Below are 21,846 nucleotides of genomic sequence, written 5' to 3' on the forward strand. Positions count from 1 at the left end.
AAGGTCAATGTCACTTAAATGTGAACAACCAGCACACAGAGTTTAAAAATCTGTCCCTTAGCTTCTATTGTGGAGCCCAGAAGAGCTGGTTCTGGCTTTGGCTATCAAAATGGTGAACCAGAAAGTTTTTGCTTGTATTGCACTACTTTCAACAATCTATCAATTTATTAAAAAGCCAATAAAGAGCAACTACCGAAGATAATGCAGCAGATACCCCACATTCAGTCCAGCTCCACTACTTATTCTTTATATAGGCTGCCACTCAAACTGTTGTACAGGTAAGGAAGATTTTGGCCAAATGACCTTCATAGCAAAAAAAACCCCAAAAGAACCCAACAAACAAAGAAAACCTCCAAAAACCAAACAAAAAAACAAACAAAAAAAACCCTACAAACAAAACAACAACCAAAAAAAACCCCCAAAAAACCCCAACAAACAATCACCAGCACCAGAAAACAAACCAAAAAAAAAAAAAAACCACCCCAAAACCAAACCAAAAGGACAATCCTTCTCTGAAGTCCTCCATGCCTTCCTTCTTGTAATAGTAAATAGTAACCATATCCTCAAGGAGAAAAAATGTGAAAGAAACACTCTTTACCCGAATGGGGACAACATTAGAATATCAAAGGCTGAGTAGATGGGGATGCACACCCATCACCAGACCAAAACCACAGTACTATTACAGGTAGAAACTGCAAGAGAAAAATTCCAAGAAGCAACAACTGAGCTCATGAAAGAATTTTTGTCCCTCATGTGGACTTCATTAAGGAGACATACAATTTTGCCATGGCAAAAAGAAAACATCTTCACCATCCTAATAAGAGAGGACAGCAGAGGTGAGAAAGATACTGCAAGCTGCTCCTGAGAAGGCTTAAATGGCTACCTGGAAATACAGAGTAATTACTTAGGTTTTATTGCACATAATGGAAAACTCAGCTTTCCATAATCCACAGCAATTTAAAGTTGCTTTTATTTCCTAGGGCACAGGAAGGAATACAAAACTTACTTCCAGACTAAGGATTTCCCTTTTCAGAGCTGTCAAACCCCAGAAATCTACAGAGCTACACGACGAACAGAACTGGCAGAACTGGAACTAGGTATACGAGCAAGTGGGCAAAATGGGAATGAAGTGTATTACATAAGTGAGCATTTCCCCAGAATGAAGTAGAATGACAACTATAAAATGAAAAGGGGTAGTTGGAGTGCTCTCCAGCCAGTGAATTCCAGACTGGGATCAGCATTCTGATAATTCTCAGCCTCCCCAAACCAGGGAGCTTTCACCACTGTGGACCATCCCCACATTTCCTCCCCTGTGCAGCATTTACAGCAGAACAGCAACTCTGGCTGAGGAACCCCAAACTGCCAGAGCAGGCAAGAAAGGAACAGCTTGCTTTACCTGCTGAATCTACCAAAATCCTTCCCAATTCTCCAGTGCTATCTTGGACATGAGCAGCATATGCCCAGACGTGTTCCATCTTTGCCTTAAGCTTCATTCAAAAGAACAAAGTTTATTTATTTATTTATTATTTTCGTTATTTTTTATTTATTTAGTGGGCTCAAAAAAGCCCACTTGGCAACAAAGCTTTAAGGGTTGCTGATGAGAATATCCAACACACACCTTGGGTACCTGTCCTTGACAAACAGTCGTGATGAGTAAAACAGGTGGAAGATATGAGTTTATTATGTCATTCTTGCATCAAATAGGTTTTATATGAAAAGTAGGTGGCCTCCTTGTGCTCTCTGAGGTCTATTGGAGGAGATGGAGCATCTGCTTAAGGTCAGTGATTCAGACCTCCATACATTTCTGAAATACATTGACCCTATATATCATCAAATTCAAGCATTTTAATAGATTTTTGACCACATTTTTCATAAAACCTGATCTTAGTGACATACAACAAACAGCTTGAAAATCCTTTGTCTAAACTCACGTGTAATGCTATAAAAAGACAAAAGAAAGTATCTGTTTTTATTTAAACTAAGATAGAGCTTTTGCTGATGTAGACATGGATGACATTATTTCCAGTTTAGTGGGTTTATCCACAGCTCAGCCTAGCATTTTTTTTAATTGGGTCAGAAACATGCCGATAGCAGAAATCCATTTTAAAGAATCCAATGACAATAGCACGTGCCTTTTTTTAGCTTAATGGAAATGAAAAAGCTAATTAAACCCAGAAAAGATACCCAGAATATTGGGAATTAAAGAAAAATCTACCTAGTGTGTGCTATCTCATGATAATAAAATAATCCTGCAATTAACATCAAATGGAATTGGGTAATTTTACCCCAAAATGCTATTATAAAATATTGTATCATGCAAATAAATGCACTAACAGTTTCTTACAATAAAGTTGCTTCAACTCCATCACAGTTTAATGAAAAATGTCACATTATCTGTAATTGATAAAAATCTCAACCTCTCTCAATTTATACTATTTTGTTAGCAATTCCTCCAATTTGTTGATGCTTGAGTCACTCCATAATAAAATGTTTAAAGTCAACTCAGTATAAGCTACAGACTCCCAATTTCTTGCTTTTCCATATTACTTTCTTAGTGAGGCTGCTGTCTATTTTAAGCAGAACAGCCAAGAAAAGGCAGAACTTCACAAAAATGAAAATAATGTTAGAAAAGATTTTCAAAATTAGAAATAGATTTAAGCACATATTGAACATCTGCTACATCTGAAATAGACTGCTTATAAATTACTTCTAGTAATTTAAGTAGCATCTGAAACTTGCTTATTTAAAGCACTACTTTCTTCCTTGTCCTTGCAGCCACTTTTAAACAGCCACAGAAATCTTAGGCATGTTTATATTAATTTTAGTGTTGCTAAAATACCCAGTAGCTGATTTTAATTAAAACATCAACCTCATACTCCTAAAAAAAGCATCTTAAAAGACATTATGCGTTCTTGTTGAAATCTCAGACTTTTTAACAACACCAATCCTTTTACTCAGTGATTTTGACAAGTTACAATAGGCAAGTTACAATGCACATTGAAAATACACTGTCTAGGTCCTTTAAAAATGGTCTTGGAACTATATTTTTCTGGGTCTTTTCTAACAACAGTAGCTTATTCTGATAGGATTGCTAAGGATGCTTAAGATGCAGTTATCATTAATCTGAATAATATGTTCAGCACCAATTCAGTGTTTATTCTGCCCTTAATTGTTTTAATACAGCTTTCCTGTTGAATAACACTGTTCATCTGGGAACAGGATAATAAAACATTTCTAAAACACAAAATCACTGGAAATAAGTATCCTGTAACTGAAAGATGTGCTGTGACCTTAGCGTACAACTTTGTACCTCCCATAAAACCAAACTCTCAAAAGCAAAAGTTGACCATGACATTTTGAAGTAATGAGCTTTTGATAAAGTCTTAAAATGTAAGAAAGATAGCAAATACACATAAGTGAATCTGATTTTAATTTTAATTCAGAGATAAGGTGTTACAAAACCCGAGCTGGTCTGCATTCCGGTCATGTGACAACTAAACCCACAATCATTTAAATTAAAGCACAAGAGCTACACAGCACTTAAATAACATGCCCACCAAAGTGCAAAACAAACAAATTTTGAAAAGTAATTCATTACCTGTTTACTATTTTTCCATCTAATTGCAAGAGAGCACATCTTTATTTCACAGCACTGCCCGTCAGCTGTAAACACTTCCGATGCTTCCACACGATTCAGCTCCATCTTTCTGCTATTTTCTGTCTACACTACTGGTTTAACAGTCTGCTGTGAACAAGCCAAAACAACAACCCTGCACATCTTATGAGTTCCTGCATGGCTTTTTGGCTCAGTGCAATCAATAGTAGGTAGGATGCTTTTTAATCTTATTCCATATGGGATGCAGGTTTCCCCAAACCCTTTATCGATATGAAAGGCTGTCTCTCTGCATTCATCAGCAATCAGCTAACGGAAAAGGCTAGTGGATTTTGCCAGCAGTAAAAGACCTAATCACGGCAAGATCAAGCCAGCTGTCAACTATAATCAGCTTGATTCATTGCACTTTTCATATTCAATGGAAAATGTTGAGCAATACACAGTTCTCTCACAGTAATCAGGTTAAACTGAAAATGTAAAACTATAGACAATTTAGTTTTAAAAACACATGGATTATTTGTTCCTTTGTATTTTTGTAGTATTACCAATGCTGGGCCAAAACTGAATACCAAACAGATCACAAAAAGAATTGATTTTTGTATCTAATGTTACTGTTTAAAGTGACGGCAAACCATACCACCTGAAACTTAAAGAGTTTCTTTATTAGCGGAGACTGACTAAGATAAAAGGCAAACAGTAGAGCCAGAATAGATACCACAATCTTATGCAAATAATCTGTCCAGTGTTTGCTATTTGCTTTTCCCTACATAATTCAGCTTTTTCTTAAATCTTGCATGCAACAAGATGAATATATGACCCACCAACAAAGCTAAAGCATGTGTGCAATAGCACAAACCAAGAATCTGCAAGCCAGAGAAGACTGGAACAAGCCAAAACCCACACATAAGGATTTTTAAATATTAAACAGAAAATACTAAACACATGAACAATTTCTTATGTATCTAAAATCAAAACATTGAAAGCTGTAATTTACCTTGTTAAACTCACGAATGACAGGCAAGTTCACTCTCTCTTCCTTCTTTTAAGAAAGTAATTCAAGCATGATTCAGTGCACTTTTACAAGAGATCCAGCCAAATGGGTCTCCATAAGAACACTGAAGAACTCTATGTCCACGCACGATACAGTGACTATTACAGCTGAATAAAGAACAGGCTTATTTTTAGCAAGCAAGTAAAGGTATGAGCTGTAGAGTAAGATCGTCCACTAGGAATACGACAAGAAGAACAAGTTTAACTCCCTTGCTCCTAAATCAGCCAGAGGGACTTTCATTTTTCTTGGCTTTGATCTGAGGAAGACTGCAGGGGGAACAAACTTAACAACAATTAGATCTGGAGGTAGCTGCAGAAACAACAGCAAAATGGAAAGGTTCACTCGCCTGGGAAAAACATGCAGGTGGGAAATAGGTATGTATGGTGTCCAGAGGCAACATGGACAGGAAACTAAATGAACAAGTCAGTGAACATGGAAAGGTGTGTCAGAGAAAGGAGGCCACAGCAGCACTGCATGAGAAACACCACAGAGATCATGGAAAAGAGGACAGAAAAAACTGATCTGCAAATGACACAGCTACATAAAAGACAGAACTCTAAATGTGGATAGAAAATGAATAATTGGCCTTGCATGGACCAGTAGAGTCTCCTGCTCTGAACTGAAAGCTGTTCAGAGACAGAGCAACAATCTAAACTCTCAAACTTTCACATTTAAGCTCTCAGAGACTTACAGTGAATTTCATAACCAGTCTCCTATAAAGATCCACAGAAATAAAGGAAAGGACAAGTCCCAACTTCCTTTAAATAACTTGATACTAAAATATTTGGTTTAACTTAAAATGATACTAATGCAACTGCAGAAGGATATAGCTGTGACAAAGGGCATTGAAGTGTACAGTGCAGGTGTAAGGGCTGCTCAGCAAGACTTCAGAAAAGTAACAAGTCTTTAAGTAACATTTACTTTGAGTTAATGTGTATAATGTTATACATCAGCTGAAACACTTATTCTAGATAGCTCTAACTTTATACACAGCCAAGCAGTTCAGAATCTTTATGTGCAATGACAACTGGAAACAATTCTTCACATGCTTCATTTATTTAGAAATCCAGTGAAAAGACTGAATTGTATTGCTCCATGTCCACAACACAACCACAAGTAAATAAATACCATAGTTAAGAGATTAAACAGACAGACTTCTCCCTCTCACATGGATATTTGCAACTAACTATTGCTGCAAAACTGCAAAGCCATGAATAAGGAAAAGCAAAGACAGACCTGTAAAAACAGGAACTAGAAGTAGAGATTCAGTAAGTGATGCAGCTTTGGTATTTTCTCCTTTGCAAAATGGGAACACATCTGTTGGCTGTTACAAACTAGAAAACCACATATTCAGTTCCTGTAACTTGTTGAACAGAACTCTCCCTGATGCACTGAGGAACAGCAGAACTACAAAATTTGTACACTGCAAATAAGTGTGTGTAAATGTCTGTATAATACAATACATATACACACACTGAGATTCTTATATCCACAGCCATCTAGATAGATATCTGGTATTTAGAGTGACAGAGGTTAAAAATTACATTAAAAAGACATGGAGGAAAACAGTCCTTTCACAATGTTCCAAGTAGGTTCCAAGAATGGTCCCTGGTCTCAACAAGTCAAATAATCCCTAGATTTCTCAAACCAAACTAAGCCACATGTTAAACATGAGTATTAGTCATAAATTAATGTTAGCATAATTAAAATTGTAACACAAAAATAATCACAGAGTAAGTGCAATGAAACTTATGAATTTATTCTCATAAAATCTAAACATATAGTAATTTTGTCCATTATGGACTGAAATGTATTTGAGATTGCATAGGACAAGTTAAAACTGTTTTTATGACATTGTAAATCCAAGAAAGATGTGATTCTGTCTTAAAGGCCTCAGAGGGAGGTATGAGGTCAAGAACATTTGAATTTCCTACAGTTTAACAGAAATTCTTTCTATGGGATCACACCATTAAAAGTTTTGTAGAGATGCTCCCCTACATAACTATCATTTACTGAGGCGTGAAAAGACTCAGATTTCTAGTCCAGCAAGAATTCAAAGCTATTTGTATGCATTAAAATTAGCTTTAGATTTTTTTTCCCTGCTTTCTAATTTAATTTTTTTCCCTTAAATCCTTTAGTTGGATTAGTTTTTCTATTTTTTTGAAGAGCAACATACTGCCAGCTGTCTGGAAAATGCTTCAGACAGACTTAAAGAACTCTATCAGTCTGTGGAGAATCCAAACTCTATTAACTCTGACCTAGGAACTGAACTAGGAATTTGATGGTGCAAAAGGCTGCTGTAGGGACAGCAAGGCTCCTCTCCCTTAGAGGTAAACAATTTTTAGTATCTATTCCTTATACAAGGAAGCATCTCTGACAGTAAGAGCAGCAGACAAGTTTTTGTCTCTTGAACAAAGGCAACAGAAAAAGTTGCAGCAGAAAACTGGGAAACATTGAATCTGATTTAATCACCCTTTTATGAGAAGGTCAAAAGTTTCCAGGAAGCTTACATGAATATTTCATCATTCAAAAATATTTTTCTGTAAACTGTTAGAATTGTTTGTGCCTAAATTGTTTAAAATCATATTTTAATGAAATTATTTGCTTTGACTTTGCTATGAGACCTCTGAAACTAAATTTCAAGAGTGACATAGTTTTGTTTGTTTTAAACAAATTTGTTTAAAACCTGTCTTATGTGAATGGTAGCCTCTTCCAAGCACACTGTTAAATGTTATAAACAGAGTGCTTAATACTTACAAGCTTATATTAAATTGAATTTGCAGCTCAGCTTTGAAGAACAACTTCTACCCAGACTAAGCTCTTTATCCTTCAATAGTTCAAATGAGAAACTTAAAGCAAGTACATATAATGTATTTCTCATCTGAATTTATTGCTTCTGTTAAAAATGTGGCTGGTTTGTCTTTTTCCTCATGATTAGATTTTGTCATACCTTCACCTGACAGGCTAAGGAAACTTACATTATTTTGCATGTGTGGGAATACTTGCAAATGACCCCCCACCCAACAGCAAAAAGTACATTAGATGTTTAATGCCTTTTTATCAGGTCACATTCATATGGATGAAATGGTCAAAACTAATTAACAATATATAATTCTATTCAGGGATTTTGGCACCACTTGTAAATCTATCTAATCTCTAATCATAGAATTGGACAAGTCACACCACAGGCACTCAAAACCAGTGTAGCCTTACTGCTGCCATGATGGAGTGGAATACAGAAACTGCATCAGAGGGTATCCACCCTCCCTCAACAACCATACACTCTCTGAAATTAAATCAGTGCTACAAAAAAACTGCCTTGTGTATACATGTATGTAGAAGCTTTAATACATCTGTTAATGGAATTTCCCTAAGAATTCCCTCAGTATGAGAGTCTGCTGATATTAAAACAGCTGGACTACCTGTTGTAATTTTTGCTAAAAGCCTGATTTGAGACACTTTAATAGAAATAGTGAGTATGAATTCTGTTATTTAATCAGCACAAAACTTCTAATACTCAACTTCATCAACTGGTCACAGCTTCAATAATAAGAAAATTTGCAGGAGTGTGTCTCCTGTTTGGCAAGATGATCAAGTTTTTTTCCTCTACGCAAATTTCCTTTATACTCAAGTTAACAAAAATTTTGTAGTGAGATAAAATGAGGTTCGACTCTATATTTCTTGGAAAAGGCTTTAGTCAACATCCATTAAGAAAAAGGCTTATTCATATCATTCTCTCTAAATTAGGGGACCACTTTTAGAAACAGCAAAAATATGTTTTAAAAAATCAGCACCAGGGACCACAGAGATTTTATGCTCCCCAAGTAAATTATTATCTACAAAAATAATTTATACTTAAATTGCATTATTATTCACATATTATTAATATAATTCACATATAACATATACAGCAAATATATACAACTACACCAAATGAATATTTCTTCATATACAGACTGTTTTCATTGCACTAATCTACTTTTATTCAGTCCAATGCATTTGACTTCTGTCATGTTCCTGTACCACATCGTTTTTTTACCCCCTGAGCGATATCTGTTTTCCTGTTTTCTCATCTCCAAGAAATTTCTGGGTTATCTGATTACCTTTTCATCTGGACAACTGTCATCATCCAGTCAGTGCTCTTTCTGGAAGAGCATCTGATCCACATCTCCTATTGAGGGCCAGCAGCTCAACCAGGATGGGGCTCCCCAGTCCCTCTCCTGTCTGCCACTGACCCCCAGTGGTTTCACCTGTATTTGCTCTGCCTCACTGTTCACAGACTGCTGCTGCTACTGTGGAATGATGCTAGGACATCTGGAAGCAAACAAGACCCAGCATCTGGACGACCACTGTTTCATGGCCACTAATCACAGAATCACACAAAGAATGATTTAGGTAGAAGGAGTCTCTGGAAGTTATCTGGTTCAATAAGCCCTGACTGGAGCAGTTCAGACTGCTCAGGACTTTATTCAGCTAGATCAAAATTCCACAGACTCTGAACAGTCTGTTCCAATGTCTGTTACTCTCAATGACATAAAACATTTCATTCCTTATTTACTTAGAATTCCCCTTGTTACAGCTTGTGTTCAGATTCAATTGGCTCAGTGACACAAGCTAAAGAAAAGGAGGAAGAGGCAGCTGTTCCCAGAGAAGAGAATCCCTCCTGAGACACTGTCCAATCTCCGTGGCAAAAGGAAATGTTTAGTTATGTAAGTCTGATCTTCACGTATCTGTACCTTTGTGTACTGGGAGAAAGAGATCAAGTCCTGACTACAGCACAATTCCACTTTTACGAAATAAAGTTTTAAATGAAAAGGAAACCCCAAAAGGTCACTTCTGGAATAAGAGCATCTGTCACTTTACAAAACCTCACAGAGTTTTTCCTTTAGACTTGGTTATGCAGAATGCAAAGCTCCCAGATGAACACTTACAGGTAAGTATTCTTTTCACAACAATATGTTTCACTGCTGGAAGATACTTAGCCTATTCTATTTTTAATTTGAAAGATAATCTAATGAAATTTAACCATTTACATAATATGATTTTAAGCTAGCCATTATTTAAATAATTGCTAAAAAAGCACATATAGTTTCAAAGAACAACAACAAAATCTTACTGCATATGGCAAAATTTCAATTAATAGAATCATCTAAATTTAACTGTATAGATTGCCCATAATTTTTTCCAAGACTATTGGTTCAATCAATAAAGCTAACATTCATCTTCAAGTTTTCTACGCATGTCACACTTGCAGCTCTCCCCAATATTAAGCAAAAAATCAACTATTTCATCCTTAAAGCAGTACATGTAATAAAAATATACCTGTATGCAGAGTAAAGATCTGAGTTGTCTTCAATGTTCCATTGGTTTGTGTTGATTTTAGGGCCAGTCTAACATTCAGCATGCCAGCAACAATGAATAAGCCTAATGCATTACGTAAGTGTAAGCTGATTAAATCCTTGATCCTGAAGCCACCTCTTTTTTCCCCCCTCCCCCTCTGATCTAAAACTTAGCACAATTGAAAATCTTAGTTTTAAACACTTCCCAAACCTAATTTGTACAATTTTTAGCATAAAACCCACTACAATTTTACATTACTAGAATGCCTTCAGGTTTTAGTCTTTCTTCTATTTTCATAAACCTGGTATTTAATAAACTTAATTTCCTACACCTGGTAAAAGTTCTTTTTAAAGTGATCAGTTCCCCAACAAATTTTAATTTTGTGACCAACTTTTGGGATTTAATAAAAAAAAAGAAAACTATGTGTCCTGAATGGAATTGAGATAGAAGTTTTATTCTAGCTATCAAGTCTGAATTTTACCCATAAAAACTCATAGCAAAACCAATTAAATACAGAAACAAGATATCATAAAGCTTAGCCCTGCCAAGTGAGACTCTAAGGCATTCTGCATATGCCAGCCCTGATTTCCAAATGTCTATATCTCAAATGTAGTATCTGAGCTGCAACCCACATGGAGGAATAGATCAGGGGAGGTCATGAAAGAGTTATGTTCCACCAGCAGTTTACAGCACCATGATCTCACTACATTGTCAATATGACAATGGCAGCAGGATAAACGGATCCATGCAGCAGAGGATACCAGCCACTGTTCTCTACAGAAAAGGAACGTAGAAAGCAATACATGATTAACTGTTTTGAATAGGGAGAAAAATTCCTTCCCCTAGGTCCACATGCCATACACAAAACAAGCTGCAAAGAGCTGCAAACTGACTGAACAACTCTGTTGCTACATGGGAGTCTGTGTGAATTTCAGATGTTAATTGTCAGGCAATATACAAGCACAGAACTATTGAAACTGCACAATTTTTTTTAAGATTCTCAGCTTGAAAAAACTGATTTGTTGGCTTTTAAATTTTAAGTATTATTTTACCCTGAGAAAGAACCATATGCATATTTGCAAAGTAATAATGCTTTATTGAGACAATATAACTATGAATTGGTGAGTTCAAACATTTTTATTGAAATTTTTAAATGTTTAAAAATAGCTAACTATAGCTGAGTGTCTTGGTAAAGGCAGCAGAATGGTCCTGAACAAACAAGAACAGACTATGCTTTGCAGAATCTTCATTAGTATTGAAGATGAGACAAGAAAGAAAGGAAAGAGAGTTTCAGCTCAGGAGCAGAAGGCTTTTAAGTCATGTTAATTTTAAGAGATAAGCTATGTTCTATGCATAAAAGAAAAAATATTCAAGCCAGGAATCACAGGTTGCCTATGGTATGGAATTTGTATTTTAAATTAGAAACCTAGTAATATGTTAGTTAAAAAAAACTCAATGTGTAGAAATGAATCAAATGCATAAAAGCCGTGTAAAGTGATGGATCCGAGGGGTATGCAAGCTCTTCTACCAGGAGCTGAAAAACATAGATACATTTTTGTATTTCAACATATAACAGTATGTCATTAATCAGTATCAGTGAGATAAATCAAAGAAAAGGTATGTGGACAGGCAATGTAAGTGTATATAAGAGAAAAAATAATGCAGCTTCTTTTTACTTCACACAGAATGAATAAAACAGATTAGAACATGAATTAAGACTCTGGGGCTTCTCACATCAAGTAATTTCTTTCTAGCCAGAAAATTCAGAGTTGATGAAAAAGACACATTTTGATTTTGTCCCATTCAAAACAAAACCAAGATTAACATATTTCCCCCAGTTCCCATCATAACACACCTTGAAAAGTAGTAATTTTTAAAACACAAAGTATATGAGTGGTGTGGATCCAAACTTTTAAGATTTATTACATACCCCATTCTCTGTTCGTTTCTCCACAGGGATATTTATGCCATTTCTTTGATTTTGTGCTTGACGTCCACCTAAAAGTAAAGCATCACTCTTAGTAAAAAGTTCAGTTTCCAACAGAAATGTGTTTTACTCTCGAGTCTGTTCTCAGATGTTCTGGGAATTCCCTTCAAGAATTTGCATCAAGCTTTTACCTGTGAATTTTTCTTCTGCTAGTTCCAACTCTTTCTTACTAAAGTTACTTTTTGCAAGCAGTGAATCAGTAGAAACACAGCTTTTACTTCACAGAAGTCCTCATTTAAAAGTATAGACATGCAGCTCTATTTTCCTGACTTCTCTTTGGGCAAAGATGTCATGAAAGGCAATGTACTCATAATTGTATCCATGAGAAGCAGTAGGAAGCAGTAGCTTCAACTGAATACATTATGAATTAGCAAGTAGAGGAAGCTTTTCTAATGTATAACTTATAAACAACTTTAATCTAGAAATACATCCATAGCCCAATGATGAATTAAAAAGCCTTGCATGTATAGTTCAGAAGCAATGCTTTCATTGTACATTGAAATTCTTTGGCTTTAATTGTATCTTAAATTTCTTAACATACTTTATTTTTTCACTGCCCAATGGATAACAGACTATTTTACAAAGTAGCAAATTAATACAAAATTTTGTCATACATTTTTGGGTCTGCTACTTCTGCATTCAAAACAAAAAGGAACCACTTCAAAATAAGAGAAGAAGTCAGCTGAAAGCACTGAGGACTCAAAGATCTGAAATCCTGTTGTTAAAAGTAGTCAGATTAGTTGAATGAGTCAGGATAATCTGGGCATACAAACACATCTCACCAAGACACCTTTCCTGTCCTTCAGACAGTCTGACAGCCATTAAGTCTATAATGCATAGACTCAAAACTCTTCTCATAGGTTAGGTACAGTCTACACCAGTAAGTTCAGAAAACTAAAATGCTTGCATTTTTTTATTCCACTCTTATAAGAAACCCCACTTCATAGGGCACTGTTTCATATAAACACTTCTCCTGTGGAACCAAGTCAACCAGCAGTTCTTCAAGATGTAAATTATCATGACTATTAATAAAACTACATAAAGTACTGAGAAAGCAAAGGCACTCTGCCAGCGATTTCTGTAAAATAGATTTGAGCTTTTAAAGGAGGCAAAGTTGTTTACCAAGTTCTTCTCTGTGCAACTGAAAGAAGAGCAGTCCAAATGAACCATTCTACTCTCTCAAAATGTTGGGACTTTCTCTCAACAAGAAAAAAGTACATTAAGTATCTAATATAGAACAACTTTCTTGGATCCAAATTAAAAGAATACAAACAGATCTTGCTATTACTCAACAGACTGGTAGAAATTATTCTAAAGAAGCAAATTGGAGAACAAGAATAAAGATGCCCCTGTTCAAATGGCTCAAATGGTTCAAAATGGCTTAGGTACAAAGAAGTTGTATTACATATAAACCACTGAAGCTCACTGAATAAACTCTCTTCAGAAATCTTTTAAAACTGTTTCAGTAACAACACTACAAGATAAATGTACTTACTCTGCTCATTGCTTTCAGCTGGTGACTCTTCATGACGAAGAAAAAATTTCACCTCTTCCCTGCGGGGCCCCCACTTCTGCAGGTGGTCATACATCATGTGATCAAAGGGAATGGGGCGCTCTACAAGTACAAGACCAAAAAAAACCTCATCACAACTCCTTAAAATAAAGCAGGGTAATGCACAACTCTTATTAATGGTCAGAACATCCTTTTTGGTAGCAATTAAATCTATCCAATGTGTTTTGTCTTACACTAAGTCTACGAAACAGGCACTAACTGGATGTATGGTATTGAAAGCTGTCCTGGTACTGTAAGACAGCTCACTGCTCCACAGCACTACAGAACCAGTTTGCAAATCCATACCAGTGGTTAGAAACTCTAATTTAGGAAATGGCAACTTTGCTCCCCATCACCACCAGATGGACAATTTGTTCTATCATTAAAATGATTCATTCAATTTGAACCTCTGGATTTCCACACAGAGAAAAAGTCTTATCATTATATTGACATTTCATCTCCTAAGAACTTGAGCAGGTACTCCCACTCTAACACACTTTGCCAGACACTAACTTCCAGTACATATAGGACTACTGGCAACTCTTTGAACAAATAAAAACTAAGTTCTATGCAACAGTCAGTCTCTCTGCTTTTCCCCAAGAAAACATTAGCAGACAGTAATTATTTCTTCTAAATTGATCAAATATATTATTAGTAAGAGGCTGTACACTATTTAGCATTTCAAAATGGAAACATATTTAAGAAGACAAGTTTTTCACTGCTTCTATAATTACATCTGCACTTATTACCAGATGTTTTTATTAAGATAATAAAAATCCCTGGTTTTAGATCTAATACTAGCTAAGGTACCAAAATGCATCTTCTAACCAGAATAAACTCATATCATATAAAATACTTTTGGCCTCCAAAACCCAAACTACGCTATCTCCTACTGGGAAAAGCACCACTAAGTTTTGTTATCCGTTGCATACTTCACTCAGACAAAATTATTCAAAGTTATAAGAGAAATCTTGAGAAAGGCTTGAGAAAACCAAATCACAAATATACCTTTATCTAATGAAATTTACCAAAATTTATATACATTATGAACTACATAGATGTACACATCTTGATACTCTTGGGATACTTAACTGCAGTATTTAAAAACACAATACATTTTTATCAATTGTTTCACAATGCACTTAATACAAAAAACTGTTGTTAAAATATGTCACGTCAAATAGGTATGTGATTAACACAATTTAGCCACAATTAGATCTAGCTGCTTTCAGTGGGGAAGGTAATTTAAACCACAAGCTAATCATATTCATAATGTGATTGGTTACTTATCATTCTTTAAAAAAAACCAAAGCAAACCAAACCAAACAAACAAACAAACCCTGCCCCCCAAAAACCCACCCCCTCAAACCAAAACACAACTGCATTTAAAAAATATTGCTTCACTTTTTCCTATTCCTCGATCAAGTGGTGTCCTAGAAAGATTGCCAATAATGTTTAAGCACACAAGAATAAGATCAGTGGCTTAAAACTACTCAGTTCTTGAAAAGGAATTTTAAAAGCATGATTTTCAGGTTTTTCAACTCTTAAAGTAAAGTAACATTTCAAGTGCTTTGAAGCATATCCACTGAAATTGAAGCATGAGTTTTCTAAAGACCACTGAATGCAAAAATATTTAAGTGGTTTAGTTCAGAGATATGAATCTTTAGGAATTTCTCTCAAACAGAAAAACTGCTAGGCAATCCCAGCTGTAACAGGGCTGGGCTAATTCTGGAATGGTGAGGAGTAGCTGCAGCTTCACTCCTGGTTGAGCTGGTCTCCCATTAAAAGCAAGGTCCTGATCCCAGGAGCTAGTCAGAGGTGTCATTTGCATAATGCACTTTCAGTAATTGACTAATAATTTTCAGACAATGACAATGGAAAGAAATGGCAAAGACTTTTCTACTAGTTTAGCAGTTTTCAAAGCAGAGAGAAAACAGGTTAAAGTAGTAACAGCTTCATCATCACCACTGAAACAATGAAAAGAAAGATGGAGCAGCACTAATCATTCTGTGCAACCTGGTTACATGAAACAAATTCAGAAAACAAAGAGGAAGAAAAAATGGACATTAACACTTAACACAAGACATGATGAGAATTGAAATCCCCATTCCTTCCTACAGTTTAAACCTTTAAATCTGTAAGAAGCATGAGAAGAAAGCATGATTTTCTATTTGTAGTATAATAGTACAAGAGATATTTTCTGAAAATCCCTGTTCTTCAAGAACCAAAATCAAATCAAATCAAAATAAAGAGAAACACTACAGTTAAATTTTTCCTGGTTGTTATAGCTTCAGAATATTTGTCAGTAACTGGTTTCTCAAAACTATTTCAAACTTTAATTTTAATTTTTAAAAAATTTGAAATAGGAGAGTACATTCAGAGAGTTTAAAAAAAAAACAAAACCAAAAACCATTAAATAGGAGAATGGGTGTAGAATAATAATAAAGTCCGGATCCCTATACTTTAGCAACACATCAAAAATGATCTAGAGAAAATTTGTTTTCATGAGTAACCAAGCAGAAAGCCATGATAAATGCATTTTAAGTTGGATTCTAAAAGATTTTGAGAAATGAGCTATATTCCTTCACTTCTAGGTAAAAGTTTTGTGAATGGATGAGTTTTAAGTATTCCAAAACAAAACACCCTGTAAATCTGAAATACTGCACAAGATACTGCACAAATGTTTGAAAAAATAATTGCAAAATTCTCCTAGTGAAGCTGCAAATCTACTACTTAAAAGTATGTTTCAGTCTTCAAAATCTGTTTTTATCCTGACATCAAAGATCCTGCTATATGAAATAAACACATTCATGCCTCCTCTATATGAGACCAGAATAAAATGTAATGGATTTTCTCCATAGGGGAGTTTGCTGCAATATCTGGAATGAATTTTTCCTTGCTCAGGTTTGCAGAAGTACACTCAGAGTAAGAAACTATTTCTTTCACACTCTCTTGCCTCCTATGTTACCACCACACTGAGGAATGCCAATTATGACCAGTCGCTGAAGGGCACTGAACTGAGTAAATGAACTAAGTAATTCAGTAGTGGCTGGATTTAAAGGTTGAAATGAATTCTCTCTTAAACATAGTACAAGTTCCTGGCATCATACCTGTCTTTGACCCTCCTTACTGACTGCTATTTGCAATAATAAGAGAATGAGGAAGAACATTCTGGTTTTGTCTCCTGTTACAACATGAGAAATCCCTGCAAAAAGAGGAAGCTTCAAACTGACAAAGCACAAGGTGGTACAAAGCATAGTGACATATCAGGCACAAATGCTATTGGCTTTTTCAACTATTACTCATCTCAAGAAACTGGGAAGAAGAGGGAATAGAGAATGAAATACCAAAATCAAATGTGAATAAATGAAATGCTTATGTCATGCAGCTCTGAGAAAAATCAGTTTCTTGACTAATGCAAACAGCACCTAAACTATTTTACAACTCTTGTGAAGCCCTCAACCATTTTTTTTGTCACACAAAAGCAAAGAGATAAAAGCAACAATAATAAATAAACCAATATGTTTTCCAACATCTAAGCTATCGTTATCTTCCTCTCCACGGTAGAAATCTTACATAATTTTTGGATTTTAGTAACATTTTTCTAGAAGAAAATTGGTCTCCTATCCTCTAAAAATAAAATCAAGTGTTTATCATCTACTTGTAAATACACATTCAAAACAGAAAGAGTGTTTTCTAAAAGAGACAGTATTTTGCTAGAGTAATACAGTTTAGAAAGGCTTTTGGGCATACAAACTATTATGCTAGGATTACAATCCACAAGCCCCAATGCTTTGAATTTGAATAGACATGCATTATTCATCTGGGCTACCTAAAAGAAGCTGAGGCTACCTGTAGAGCAGAGGAGTTAAGCACATTCACAAGAGACCAGGTAGACTCTCCCTTATGGAGGGAGGTGTAATTTGTCATTTGTGTCACATGGAGAAACTGCCAGGAAAACACTGGCATTGTAAGACTACTTACGGTGTGTGACTGAATCTAATGTGTTATTTCAGCCCATGTCCTGCTGTATTAACTTTTGTTTTGAGTTTTACTTGCCAAAATGTCCTCTGAAAGAACACTTGCAGATCATTTGAGGATAAGGGTAAGGGATCAGAGACAGTGTAATAGAAGAGATAAAATGTGCTTTTTCCACTGGCACAACATGCAGCAGTTTTACTGCAAATTGCCTCACACTTCCCACTCAGAACATAGTTTAAAATTTGTTGTTGTAACTGTCACATTTAACTGTTCAGACTCTTGTTTTCTACATCAGATCTCTGCTCCAGGCAAAATTATTTTTAAAAACTTCAGTGGAAAGAGTTCAATTTAGCTCTCAGAAGAAGTGGAAGGAAAAATTATCGTATATATGCCCATGTCGTTCCACTGAGAAATCTATGTGCACTACACTTGGGGTTAAGAAGCAGAGATCACAGATTATGTAACAGCATCCTACAGCATCATTTAAGAACAATGAAATAAACATTTGTGCTGAAAGTCCCATCTGAGAGCCTTAAAACCAGTGTGCAGGGTATCATTTTTGCTGACACTACAGGTGTGTTTGAAAGACCCAGAAACATAAGCGAGTGTTTTAGTTTTTCTTTCATTCCCTCCGGTATTTTCTATTCTACACTTTCAGTGGAATAGATCTATAGAGTTATCATCTTGGGAATTCAGCAAGTAAAGCTTTGTGAAAGTACCTTCATGTGAGTTTTACCAGAAGCTCAGATCTAATAACAGGCAGAAGCTCTGGGCAGGCTTCTGCTCCTTCACCCAAGTGTCTGTATGTAGATCTCCACTTCAGAAAACTGGGTGTGCTCCAGTGCTCAAAATTAACAGAAAACAACCAGCTGAAATCAGTCATCTTCTTGTTCTAGTCATAGTAATATCCAGATCTCCACTGACTTTAATGGGATCAAAGAAAGATAATTCTCAGGGTAGATACCCAAAACTTAGTCCCTCCATTGCAATTTCATGGATAAACTCCATTTCCCACTGTACAGAAGCTTGTAGCTTTTGATATCTAACACTTTGAGAAAATATTTTATCTGTGGGTGTAATATTTTATTTCTCAATCTTAAAAGTTATCACAGAAAACCTTTGCTTCTAAGGTCCAAGGCTGCAAGGTTTAAGTGCTTCAGGAAGCTGCTGTGGATCACTTTTCCTGTTTCTGATCACCCTTTAAAGCTACTTGACAACATTCTTTCCTATGCTTTTTAAGAAGTACACCTTCAAATATTGTGAAAGCAAAAGAATAAATAATACCACATATGACAGTTTCACAGGCAAGGGATTGGAAGATAATAGGAATATTTGAGTGCCACTGAAGTCTGCAGATTCATTTTAAGAATCTGTGATGCACTTGGCATCATAGATTCCATAACCTAAATTTCCAATTTGAAGAAGTTTTACATTTTTATAGAAGCTATTACTTCTTCTTATTTACTTTTTTATAGAAGCTTTTATTACTTCTTCAAGTTCCAACCTTAAAGGCAAGTTTTCTAACTAAGTGTATACTGAATTTGTATTCCTAGAATAGCAGGCTACAATTCTTAACCTTTCCTCTGTTCACTCTTACCTAAACTGACTTTCCACTCAGGTAGGAAATAACTTCTTCAGGTACCTTTTCCTTTTACAAAGTCTTAGAACAGTTTAGAAAAAGATGAGGCATAGTTTTCCTAGGAGGAAAATATTCTGGACTGCCAATATGTAAAAGTTCCAATGACATCTGAATAATTTCTGTTGTGTCTGTCTCGCAAAACAACCCCCAATCAAAATAAAACACCTCTATAGAAAATTTAAGAATTCATTATCAAGTTATGACCTCATCAGTCTCTATACAGAACAAATTACATTAAACAGGGGTCACTTTAATAATTAAGAGACAAGAATGGGGGATTGGAACTAGATGATCTGTAAAGTCCCTCCCAACTCAAACCCTTCCATGGTCCTGTTGTATGATTCTATGAACATGTCTGTTATCCCCAGCCATCCATCAATTCTACTTATATCCATACATTGAAAAATGATAAACTGGAGGTTTGTACTACATGCAATTACAAGACTCCAGTTAAAAACAGAATCTACCATGCATGGATTTTGACACCTTCCTGAAAAAATTGTCTGCCTCATTATTCTGTGAAACAATAATTGCAACACAAATAGGATATGGACACTACTATACACTCCAAGAGAGGCTGTCAAATCTTTGAGAGGAAATGTTAATGAATGGGCAAGAGATACTAACTACATCCCATTCTGGCACAATGCTGTCTGCAGAGCTTCTGCTATTCATGATACAGAAGGAAAAAAAAAATCTATAACATTTCTGAAATTTCAGCCAGTGTTCATAAGCTGGCAGTGAGGAATTAGGACTGGAAAGAATGCAGGTGGTGATCTGCACCCACTGACTTCAAAAAAATCATCATGAGATTCCCTGCTGTCATTTAACTACTTTCCATCCTATTAGAAAAACAAATACAGAACACTAACAGGCCTTAGACATGCATTTTATCAAATGCTTCATGCTGAGGAAGAAAACAGAAAAGAGCCAAGAATTACATTAATCTCTACAGTTATTTGAATTACCATCTTTTGTGTCAAAGTCTACTAGACTAGAAGAAAAAGAGTAAAATATGCAATTGAAATAATTAGTATTGAAAAGACACTCTTTTTTTTATAATTGGTGCACATACTAAAATCCATTTCCAGTGAACATTTTGCTTACCATTTCCACGCCATACTTCAGCCAGATGGCAGCTTCCTTCTCCAGGCTCCTTGCAGAACTCCACTACATCGCGACAGGTTGTTTCTGGTGTAATTGGAACTTCTGTCAGAATCTGTTCATTGTTGCTCAGAAACACAGTTAATATCATCTGAAAGAAATAAAAAGAAAAGCAGCAGAATATTAAAAAAAAGAAGAAACAAAAATAACATTGTGGGTAATTTTTTTTTCCCTCTGTAAATGGAAATGTATGCCTAGGATTGGTTACCACATTCCAAAGTTATTTTCAGTCTCCTGTAACTTTGACAAAGATTTAGTCCTTTGTGGGTGTTTTTTTGGCTTTTTTTGACAGTCATCGAATTGACAATTTCTTTTTTACAAAAGCATGAGTTGAAATGCTTTAGTTCTGTCTGAAAATAAGGTTGGGAAGAAAGTAACAAGTTTCAGCTGTGTTAGATGCTTGAAATCATAGCATTTAAATGTCGAAAATAAATGCACACTTTGCCAAAGTAACCAGAAGCTTCAGGATGTACTCAAAGACAAGTATTCCTAAAATGCACTAAATACTCTGAAAGACACCTGACCCTAAGCACCTGCTTAAAATTAAATGAATCATTCTATATATTCTCTCTGCACCCTAATTCCCATCTGTAGTCACAACACTGTTCTGTAAAAAGTGGATGGAAAAGAAAGAAGAACACCATGTTTTAGAAGGCAAAAAATACCATAACAGTAAGTGTCCTTAAAGAACACGATAAAATTAGTAACTCTGCCTGCAACAAAAGTTCTTCCAGATCTTTCCCATAAATAAAATGTGGCATCAAATATTGAACCTAATAACAGCTCTTCATTAAATGAACACTCTCCAGGTAAATAAAAGTTGTGCTTCAATTTGCATAGGCAATTAAAAACATTCCTAACACTTTTATCTGTGGGACACATACCTCAGCCAGACTGGAGACTGACATGAGTAACAGCTAGATACTGAGTGAGAGCAGTCTGTCTACTTTAGAAATAGACACAGGACAAATTCCAAGAAAGCCCAGGCTTCAAGCTCTCCTCAGTCCTCCAGGCTATTTCAGTTCAGGCTTCTACTCTCCCTCAGCCTGCCAAGTTTGCATGCTGTGTCCTGAAGTTTTCAAGTACCTGCACTTCAACACAAAAAGCAGTCAACCAGAACTGAAAATATACCAGAATTCACCCCCGAGTTTTTCCAACAGCAGCATAAAGGAAGCCAAGGTAAAAGCTGTAATACAAGTTGGAGGAAGCTACAGCATGAAGCCAACAGATAATAAGGAGAGTGCCTGTAACCACCTGCTGTAAACAGCTCAAGCCATTATTGTTCCTCCAACTGAAGATTCAGACAGTCTCAACATTCAGTGACTGTGGTTATATAACAAGTAACTAATGTTGAATCTACTAATGGAATTTGACCTCGTATTTAAGAAGAAAGAGCCACATACATGAACGTAAACCAACAGGCTTAGAAGAAACCTTAAGAGGTCATCTAATGCAGTCTCTTTGCCTCAGGCAGGATAAACTATACCTGCATTATTCTGCAGAGATGCTTGTCTAACCT

At 35.7% G+C, this 21,846-nt stretch overlaps 1 protein-coding gene across 5 annotated transcripts in view; it reads right to left on the bottom strand.

Moving 5' to 3' along the window:
* Positions 1-21,846, bottom strand: part of PPP1R13B (protein phosphatase 1 regulatory subunit 13B) — a 69,681-nt gene that overhangs the window by 23,617 nt on the left and 24,218 nt on the right. For all 5 annotated transcript variants that reach the window (XM_079308881.1, XM_079308880.1, XM_079308878.1 and 2 more), the window contains exons 2-4: positions 20,271-20,418; positions 13,487-13,606; positions 11,935-12,002 (exon numbers count right to left, since the gene is read on the bottom strand). In XM_079308881.1, coding sequence (XP_079165007.1) covers positions 11,935-12,002; positions 13,487-13,606; positions 20,271-20,418 — 336 coding nt within the window. The remainder of the gene's footprint in view (positions 1-11,934; positions 12,003-13,486; positions 13,607-20,270; positions 20,419-21,846) is intronic.

Source organism: Erithacus rubecula, assembly GCF_903797595.1.
Source record: "Erithacus rubecula genome assembly, chromosome: 6".
NCBI lineage: Eukaryota > Metazoa > Chordata > Aves > Passeriformes > Muscicapidae > Erithacus > Erithacus rubecula.